Source organism: Medicago truncatula, chromosome 3 (genome assembly GCF_003473485.1).
Source record: "Medicago truncatula cultivar Jemalong A17 chromosome 3, MtrunA17r5.0-ANR, whole genome shotgun sequence".
Classification (NCBI taxonomy): domain Eukaryota; kingdom Viridiplantae; phylum Streptophyta; class Magnoliopsida; order Fabales; family Fabaceae; genus Medicago; species Medicago truncatula.
In genome coordinates this window covers 58,801,150-58,811,485 of record NC_053044.1, presented here as the reverse complement: position 1 = coordinate 58,811,485, position 10,336 = coordinate 58,801,150, and the positions used below count along the sequence as shown (strand labels likewise).

Below are 10,336 nucleotides of genomic sequence, written 5' to 3'. Positions count from 1 at the left end.
TCTGTTTTTGCCTCCTACCTCTCTTCATTTGAACATATAATGGTTTTGATTCATCTGAAACCCAGTTGCAACACAAAGTTTTTACCTTTTTTAATCCTTAATCGATGATTAAAATCCAATTGCTTCATTGGGCTAATTGCAAATCGCACCATCATTGATTATTTGCTTCTTTGTTTGAAAACCCAGTTGCTTATATGGGTTAATAGCAAATTGCATCATCATCGTCGGAAAACCCGATTGCTTCTGTGTTAAAAAAAATAAAATCAATCATCATCTTTTTTTTTTGCTAACATCATCATCATTTTTAACTGTAACCTAATTGTTAGTATTCAATATTTAAATCATGTCCTATTTTTTGTGCTTATATTTGTTCGATCAATTTGTTTGGGCTCTCAATTTTTTTCTCAATTTGTCTTGTTTGTTCTCAGTTTCCTATCAATATCAATTATCAAGCTATTTATCATGTCTTGTTACTATCCTATCATGCGCATCAAACAATGCCTAGAATATTAGTCATACTTTAAGAAACATATTTAGCCCTACTTATGTAAGATGTTTGGACACAATTATTTTTCTTTTAGAGAAATGGACACAATTAGTATATGTTAATATACTATTTATTCAAATAAACACTCTAAATAACTTGTCAAAATAAATGTCCTTAGGGCATTTGTTAAGTAGAGAAGAAATTTTGTATCGGGATTTATGTATTCAACACATTTAAGGAACCTTTTCTACATAAAACTTATCAATTATTTCTAATTTAGAATCTTTAACTAGTGTCTTAAGGGCACTTGTTAGCAAAACCCATTAATTAAACATTCTAAAATCGAATGAGCATTGAATTAGATTGTTTTGTCAAACACTTACATACAAGTACCTGTAGTAAAGCTGAGAATACTTGGATAGGATGACATGGATCTTGAGTTCAAATTTAAGCAATTGAAATGCACGGACGTTAAAGTTCTTAAAAGTTTTGTACTTCACATAATCCTCTCTAACTTGAGGAATCTACAGTTGTGTTCAGAGCATATCCACATATATACACTATAGGGATTAGGGAGCATATCAACGAGGATGAATATTTTTATGTTGGAGTGAGAGGGTTATTATCAACCATTAAGATCAAAATAAATGACTCGAGTGCCTCTGCTTCTAGAATTTTCACACGCCTTGGTTTCTATTTTTCATCTCCCTTCAGCCTTCGCACCAGAGCTTATTGTTCCTTCTCCATTTTCTTCTACATAAGAGTCAAGTTTATCTATTTTCAGTTTCCCTTCAATTAGTATAACCTTGATGCGAAAGAAACAATTTATAAATTAATAGTCAGAAGCTTTCAGACTTGGTGACAATTTAGAAACTAAACAGGATCCAAAATCAACCACCACAATCCAAAGTCACATTCACACACCCTTAATTCAAAGATGCAACTATTTCTTCGATCCATTTTGTATTTTTGATCTAATTACCCTCAGCCTGATTTCAATCTTACTTCTATTGCCAATAGCTTATTTTATGGTCTTCACTTTCATTCCCCTCTCACAAATCGACTTGCAAGACAACAATGGCAAAGAGAGGAAGAAAGGGAGACAAAAGTTGTGAGTTGGGTGTCTCTAATCTGCATACGCGCAACGGGTAAAGAGGACGAAAATCGGGCATTAAATCTTTGAATAGTTGACGAGTTCAATAAAGCTATGTCAGGTCACAGATACTCCTATCAGCTACCCATTCTCTTAAAGAGTCCAGTAAAAGACAAAATTCAAATCGGATATGGAATTTATGCATACCATAAGACCCTGTTCCCCCCTGTCCAGGCAAGAAATTCACCTACACTTTAAGCCAAATGATTATATAGGAAGCTTTCTATATTTTCCATGTCTTTCTATGAACCTATCCTTACATCCCAAGTCTTGTAGGATCAAATACACACACCACATCTAATAGCTATGAGTCAATCTTGCATTTAAGTTTTCAAAGATCAAATCAAACTATCTACACAAATAGGCAATTCAATTTTGTTGACAATTGAAAGAAAAGTGGGTTAAAAAAGTGTACTTATTTAAAAAAGTGAAGAATATCGAATGTATTTAAAATTTAGAAGTAATTGATAAAATGAAGAGTACATAATAAAGACAGCCTCAAAGATTATTGGTTGTAGTAGGAGGAGGAGAATCAAAGTGATATTCCATGAAAAGAAACAAAGTTTGTAATAATAATTTACAGAAAGTATATATAACTCATATACTACTGCTTACAGAGAGAGGGAGTGAGAAAGAAGAGTATAATGAGTTAATGACAACTTAATCATGAATTTGAGATGGAAATGCTATGCAAATGACTCCGCCAAGCCATGACTTTATTGATTCATCATTCACTCAGCAGCAATCTGCAAATGAAGAGAAAGAATTTTGTAAGAAAACAAAAATAAAAAGATAGGCTAAAAGTGGATTATAAAGGAGGAGAGAGAGTGAGTGACTTGATTAAGAGGATTGTCAGGAGATTTCTTCCAAAGCTTCCAAATCATGTCCTTGTATTGTGTGTATGTAAGCCCTGGTTTCTCTTGCTTCAACTTAGGTAGTTCAGCTTCTTCAAATGCCTGATGAATGAATCAATGAATTAATCAAATCAAAATTGAAAAAAGAAAGAAGAAAAAAAACAGATAAAACGATACATACCTTGAAGGAAGCCTTGAGGCGCCTCTCTGGATGCCTGTCGGGGGGTAAGTTGTTATCGATACTCATCTGAGCGATGGCTTCGTCAAGAGTACTCGCTTCGATAATTGAATCATCGCGATTCGTATTCGACACAAGCACCACTCTCTCGTACTCATCCTCCCCAGCCGTCCTCTTCTTCGCTTCCTCCGCCTTCTTCATAGCCATGGCTTGCTCCTCCTCCCGCCGCTTCCTCAGCTCCGCCTCCGTAACCTTCGGCACAGGGATCGACACCCTGTTTGCCTTTTTGTCGGGCTTTTTAATCATCTTCTCCAGCTCTTTCTCCTCCAGCTCCGCCAATCGACGTACCTCCGCTCGTCGTGCCGCCGCCTCCGCCTTCTTATCCGCCTCTTCCTCCCTCTTCTTGGCGGCGCGTGGCTTTGAACTCTCTGCCTCTCGCCAGTACTGCTCCTCCTTCTCTCGAGTCTCCCGATCTTTTTTCTCCGTTTCCGCGGCGCTCTTGCGGGCCCTCGCCGCCTCAGCCTTAGAATTCACACCCATCTTTTTGGGCATCTTTAATTCACGCCTACCGTAACCCTAGTAGTTTCGCTCACTGGTGAATGAAATCCCTATTCCTCTGCTTCAGCAGTTGCTGCTGAAAGAAAAGAAGCGTGTCTTTATGTCTACACTCTACACGTACACAGCACGCATTCATCAAATCGAATTGGATCGGATCCAATAAGTCTACCAAATGAAACATCCATGGGCTTTGGCCCGCTTCATGACCATTGCCCACAGAAAATTGCTCTCTCCCAACAGAAATTGCTCACCCTCACAAGTTAGAAATTTTATAGTTTTAGGGTTTGTTTAATTTTTAATTGTTTTTTTTTGCAAGAAACGATACAATGTTTATATGTAAATGAATTATGTTGCTTAAATGTTTAGATGTTTGCATGTTTATGTTGTAGTAGTTTTTAGTTTTATGATTTATGTATAATTTGCACTCCAAATGTTTGATGAAATATTTGAATGAGTTTTTCGTTGATTGTTTAATTTCTTATGGTGTAGATTTGAAACAATGGACAATTTGTTCAGCGCTCAAGTATGCTTCAATAATGGAAATCCTTATTTGTTCAAGGTTTAGGACGATGTCACGTTAAAAGATCTAAATGATCAACTGAATGAAAGCAACCAATGACTCAACTCCAGAGACACAAGGAGGATGGAAGACGTTCAGTATGGACGTCCTGGGATATTGTAGTCCAACGAGATAATGCTCACAAAAGACAATTGCGTAAGGAGCATGTTCTCAGTATTTCGTCAACACCGTATGTTCGCGAGGATTGAGATGGATGCTACATTGTTGATATCACCTGAAGATATTCTCAAAAGTTTGATTATGCCACAAGATTATGTTTAGATAGCATCAATATTATGTAGTGTCTTTATTTTATTAGAATTTAAGTCGTATAAGATGAGTGTCACAAAAGAGAATGCACTTCTAGATGTAGTTTCGTACTTGATCATGCTCATCTGTCAATTGAAACTTGTCAGTTGGCAAGGCAGTAGGATTAAGTTCAAAATAATGTATTGGAATGCACTCATTTTCTCGTGACTCGTCTTATATGAGGAAATTCGATGTGAAAACCTATATAGTTGATTCAGTTAAATACATGTGTTATGTTCTCCTCATTCTTTTGAGTTTTCAAATTTTGACACTAAGTATTAGGGGTGGACAGATAACCGAACTCCGACCCTAACCGATAAAACCTTGTGAAAAAAAATAGGCAAATGGATGGGTCAAATCAAACCGTCGGGTCGTCGGTTGACCCTTTTTGGATTTGTGTGGACAACAGTGGTTGAGTCCGGATGTCCAAGATCAACCCATTCGTAATCCTAAACCGAACGATTTTATATAGATATATTAAATTTTATTCAAATTTAAGTGGAGTATTCTGCCTATTGATCAGACTAGTCAGTCTTTGACACCCACACCGCCAGTCTAGATACCTATAATTTATCTTGGAAATGGAAGTGTTGGTAAATATTTTTTAGGCTTAATTACACTTTTGGTCCTCGCATTTTAACCAATTCACGAAAATGGTCCTACCTTTTTTAAATCAAACAAAATCGTCACTAAACTATATGTTTTTTGTAGTTTTAGTCCTACCTCCCTATTTCCAACTCCATAAACGCACAGAAATGACAGTTTTAGTCCAACCACCTATGCTCAACCATAAAATAAACAAGGAATAAATCATGTGGGTACAAGGAATCTACTTTTTTCAGCACACAAACCAAGAAAAACCCTAATTTCTAAGACATATTTCAGGTATGTAACATATCTCGGAAATTAGGTTAGTGTGCTGAATAGTAGATTACCCACATGTTTTATTCCTCGTTTACTTCATTGGGTAGCATAGGTGGTTGAACTAAAACTGTCATTTCTGTGCGTTTCTGGAGTTGGAAATAGGGAGATAGGACTAAAACTGCAAAAAACATATAGTTTAAGGACGATTTTGTTCGATTTAAAAAAGGTAGGACCATTTTCGTGAGTTGGTCGAAATGGGAGGACCAAAAGTGTAATTATGCCTATTTTTATTGCGCAAATAGTCACTTTGGTCCCTAACTCTGCACCTCGCTGTCACATAGGTCATTGACTCAAAATTAAATACAATTAAGTCCCTGACTCTACACTTCCGTTATCACTTTAGTCCCCAACGTTACAACAATATGTTAAGTGATGATGTGGCACATATGAGGTGTCACAGGGACCAAAGTGAAAGTAGAAAATGGTCACTTTGGTCCCTGAACCGAAAATCAATATTCCCAAATTGAATATCAAATTCCTAAATCCTTAAATCTCAAATCCCTAAATGTCATCTAATTCTCTCTTTTGTTCAAAATTAATATTCCATTAAACACAACTTACTCTTAGGTCCCTGACTGTGCATATTTACTATCAGTTAGGTCCATGACAATGAATTAGCAAATCAATTATCATCTTTACTCTTGATTATTGTTATATTCACATGATAATTCATATCTCTATTCCGTAGGTCTGAGCATACAATAATCAAGAGCTCAAGATATATTCAAATGATAATTCATTTCTATTGAATTTCTTTTAACATAATTTCTAACTCAAAATTTGTTCTAATTAGTAAGTACTAGTGCTACATCTAACATAGGTTGTTTATGTTTCCAAGTTTATCATCAAATTTCTCACTTTAATTTTTTCTTTCATGAGAAGTTAAAGCAACTAAAGCAGAAGTTCTTTCATGTAACTTAATAGCGTGAATATGATATTTGATACTATTGAATCAACACATTCTTGTACAAATCACCTTCTTGTACAAATCTGAATGTCATTGTCTATGCACAATGTCTTAAACTATGATAATAATAATTACAATAGGCAACTTCAAGCCTGAGTATTTTAGTAAGTGAATTTATGCATTAGTTATTCAAAGCTCTCCACCAAAAATTGGATATTGTTGTTGAAAGACACATCAAAAATCAAGTTATGACTTTAAAATACTTACAGGGATTATAATTAAACACACCGTTCATAATTCATTTCTCTATATATGTAATCATGATGCCATTATATACTAAAGGGAGAAATAGGTAACAGAACCACAACACTATGACACTACTATAACTCCAAACCTTAGCCCAACATATCATTGCCTCAAGATCAGCTTTCAAGCCAAAAAGGTCCCCAATAGATAGGGACTTTAGTGAAATTTCATGTTTACTGTCAGGGACCTAACTGATAGTAAGTATGCACAGTCAGGAACTTAACAGTAGGTTGGTGTTTAATAGAATATTGATTTTGAACAAAAAAAAGATAATTAGATGACATTTAAGGATTTAAGATTTAGGAATTTAGGGATTTGATATTCAATTTGGGGATATTGATTTTTGGTTCAGGGACCAAAGTGACCATTTTCTACTTTCACTTTGGTCCCTGTGACACATCATCACTTAACAAATTTTTTTAACGTCAGGGACTAAAGTGATAACGGGAGTGCAGAGTCAGTAACTTATTTGTATTTAATCCTGAGTCAGAGACCTATATGACAGCGAGCTGCAGAATCAGGGACTAAAGTGACTATTTGCTCATTTTTTATTAAATTTTCATACTAGCTAAATAACTTTTTGACTTCTTGACCATGGAAAATGGACATGAAATGTAATTACACTACAACCACAGGTAGAAACCATCATACCACTATCGATTCATTTTAGCTTCACTACTAATTCTTCTCAATTTTTTAATTGCTTTTATTTCATACAAACTTTGTTCGTCTTCTACATTTTCCATTAGCATCAAAGAGTTGTAATCACAGTCTTCAAGTTGGGTGTTATTTCTTGACCTTCTAACCTTCTAGTTCTTCTCTGGCTGGGAAGCCATAAAGATATTAGGCTTAATTGATCATTTGGTGTCTTAACTTAATTCTTTATTTTAAATTGGTTTTCTAACTATTAAACGTTTTAAGATGATCTTTTATCTTTGTTTTAATCATCAATTTGGTCATATTTTATTGATTTTAAAATCCTTAAAAAAAAGACTGTTGGATAAAGGAGGTTCATCCGATCTAACAGTGTATCATCAACACATAATTTATATTGCTTTCATCCTATTCTTCCTCATCTTCATCTTCTTCATATAATCATCATCAACATTCATGAACCACAAACCCAGAAAAATCATGAATCAAACCCAGCAACTAACAAACACAAAAAATCAAACCCAATTGTTTCCCCTCTTTCAGTAATTAAATGATGTACGCATCCTCGAATTGCAAACACATAATCCAGATCCGAAAGTGAAATCGGATGGATCGAGAAATGGAAAGAGTGAAAAAAAGAGAAAATGGATCGGAATCTGAGGAAAAGGAACCTTGTACTGAGAATTAAGCTCTTCTTTCAGCTCAGGGATTTCACCCTTCTTCATGGTGGAGAAGTACTTGGAGTCGTTCCGACTCATCTTTGTTGCGCCCTTCTGCTTCTGCTTGATTCAAATGTCAATGGGCGATGCGGGGAACAAAGAAAAACTTTGCTTCTACTTTTGATGACCGTAAAAGAGAGAGGTTCTCAAACGTTGTCGTCTTATTTGTTGTTCACCATTATATATTCATAATAACATTTTTTTTTGGTACACATAAAATTAAAAACACAAGTCACATTTTTTTAGGAGACATAAGTGATTTATTCATATTTCTTTTTGTGAAACTTTTTAAGGATAGGCAAAATATGGAGCTACGGCACAACAATTGATAATTTTAAAAGTTCCCCAAAAAATGATAATTTTAATTTTAAGTGTTTTAATCCGATTCTATCAACAACAAAAAAGTGTTTTAATCCGATATTAAATTTTTGTTTATTTTAATTTTTAAAATCTCTTAAAAATATCTACATAAATTTATATAATTCGATTTTGTGTTTGTTTGTTGCTGGGTTTGATTTATGATTTTTTTTTTGGTTTTGTGGTTCATGAATGTTAATGATGGTTATATGAAGAAGATGAAGATGAGGAAGAAGAGGAAGAAATAAAGAATTAAGTTAAAGAACCAAATGATCAATTAAGCCAAGATCTTATTTAGGATGCACAGCTGAAATATGAACAATCATGTCTTCTTCTTACCTTTCTTTCATCCATTTAAATTCAGATTTTTCTCATTTTTCTATCAACCGTTTAAGCCACAGCAGTTTCAACCTCCTCAACCATTTGTTATTGTGCAACCGAAGGAACCCACCCGTACAGCCCGCAATCCGATCAACCTGTCACCCGCTTTATCCGCATGCTGTAACAGTCAGAGATGGTTGGTGTAACACCCCGTTTTCCCAACGTAAAAATTTCATTTAATTAATCAGAGTAATTCACATAAACGGAATGTCACACTTATTTTCTTAAAATCATAAACGGAATAATTAACTATTTATCCTTCAAAATTCAATAACATAATATTTAATACTTCGCAGCGGAATTTATTCGAACATCTAAAATAATTTTGGCACGAAGGTCTCATCAAAGTATCTCATAAAAATCCAATTAACAACTTAATCATGTAAATTCATAAGCAATACGTAAGGAATAGAAAAACATGCAACAAAGTTCTCATCCCGTTACGTATCAGAGCACCTAAAGACACACATGAGAGATAATCCACTCACGACAACAATCTAACAACAACTTAAACTCGATCACCTGCAAGTTACTCATACGAAGAACAACATTTCCAAGCAGAAGGGGTGATATTTCACAAAACAATAATATCAAACATATAATTCATTAATTATATTTAACAACATAAATACCTTCATCTATTAGTAATAATAATCCTTTATGTAATGATTCTTAATAACTCAACCAACTTCTAATTATCATTAACTTCATATTCATTACATTATAAACTTCATCATATAGCACATAATAACCAAATCATAACCAACATAGATCATCACATCATAAATATCATCTTTAACACACAACGTAATCATCATCTCATAATAACTTAGACCACACAACATAATCATCACTTAAAAACTAAAATAATAAATAACCCTAAAATTATAACATGTAAATCTAATTAAAAACTAAAATAAAAAAATAAATATAAAACAACAAAATAATAAATAACCCTAAAATTATAAATTATAACATAAACATCATGCAAATATTTTAACAACATTAATCAACTAACATCCACCCTAAAAATTAATTATAACATGTAAATCTAGTCAAAAACTAAATAATAATAAATATATTCAAAAACTAAAAAATAAAAACATTTATACCAACTAAAATGTAAGTTAATAGCATTATAATTACTTACTTGTTGAATAAAATGTGATTTTGTTGAATAAATTTGGTTGTGTTTTTTAGAGAGAGATTTGAATAAAATGTGAGAGAAATTTGAAGAAGATGAGATTAATAATGGATGAGAGAGCTTCTGCCAGATTTGTAGCAGAAGATCCTCGACAGTTAACTACCGAGGTTTTCCTCGGCAGTTAACTGCAGCCGGATTTCTAAAACTTCGGCAGTTAACTGCCGAGGGGGCAAAAACGTCAATTACTCGTGTGCCACAACCTTATGCAATGTGGGAACAACAATTTTCAAGCATAATTAGTTATGTTTATTTTTGTGATATATTATGGTTTGCAGTGATATAACCAATTATATCCCTGAATCACGCACAAAGCAATCGCCACTGCAACCCCCGATAAACCCGCAACAACAATTTGCAATGTTCCGCTGGCTTGGTTCTTTCTCGACCCCTTGCCACTAATTTGTGTATATAAGAATCATATTAAACAATCTCCATTTTGCACGAATGTCTAACCCTTATTTAGAGTTACGAATGTAAGACGTGTGGTAAACAAACATCTAACGGATGAGATTTTAAGTTAAAAATAAATAAGACAAACCTCTATCAATAAATCATGTTTGTTGTAAAAACGTGCCATGATAGATGGAAAAGGATGCTCATGCACGGGTAGATGGAAGGAAGAATGGATTGTGTGTGACAACAAGAGATATGCAACGTTCCTTCATTTTTAACGTTACATATTTTTTGGTTCTTATAAATATATTAAATTTTTGTTTTATTTCTTCTGAATTTTTTTTACGATTTTTAGACTCTGTAAAATTTTCAATCACTATTTTTGATCTCTAT

General features: G+C 33.9%; 1 protein-coding gene across 2 annotated transcripts; it reads right to left on the bottom strand.

Annotated features, from left to right (window-relative positions):
• Nucleotides 1-982: 982 nt before the first annotated feature.
• LOC11433906 (coiled-coil domain-containing protein 124) lies at nt 983-3,340 on the bottom strand. 2 transcript variants are annotated; one of them, XR_003010513.2, is made up of 4 exons: nt 2,676-3,340; nt 2,477-2,596; nt 2,256-2,386; nt 983-1,240 (listed from the first exon to the last, which is right to left on the bottom strand). XR_003010513.2 is itself a non-coding variant. In XM_024779801.2 (3 exons), exons 1-3 carry the CDS (start codon nt 3,222-3,224, stop codon nt 2,372-2,374), a joined length of 684 nt encoding a protein of 227 aa, XP_024635569.1. In that variant the 5' UTR covers nt 3,225-3,340; the 3' UTR covers nt 2,083-2,371. The 2 variants fall into 2 exon arrangements, 1 of the variants encoding a protein (XP_024635569.1); XM_024779801.2 differs by lacking the exon at nt 983-1,240 and having other exon boundaries at nt 2,083-2,386.
• Nucleotides 3,341-10,336: the final 6,996 nt, after the last annotated feature.

Excerpts from the sequence above, each read along its gene's own strand:
- LOC11433906 (XM_024779801.2), bottom strand. The coding sequence starts at position 3,224 with ATGCCCAAAAAGATGGGTGTGAATTCTAAGGCTGAGGCGGCGAGGGCC. Across the intron at positions 2,597-2,675 it reads GCCTCAAGGCTTCCTTCAAG|GCATTTGAAGAAGCTGAACT; the intron begins GTATGTATCGTT and ends TTCATTCATCAG.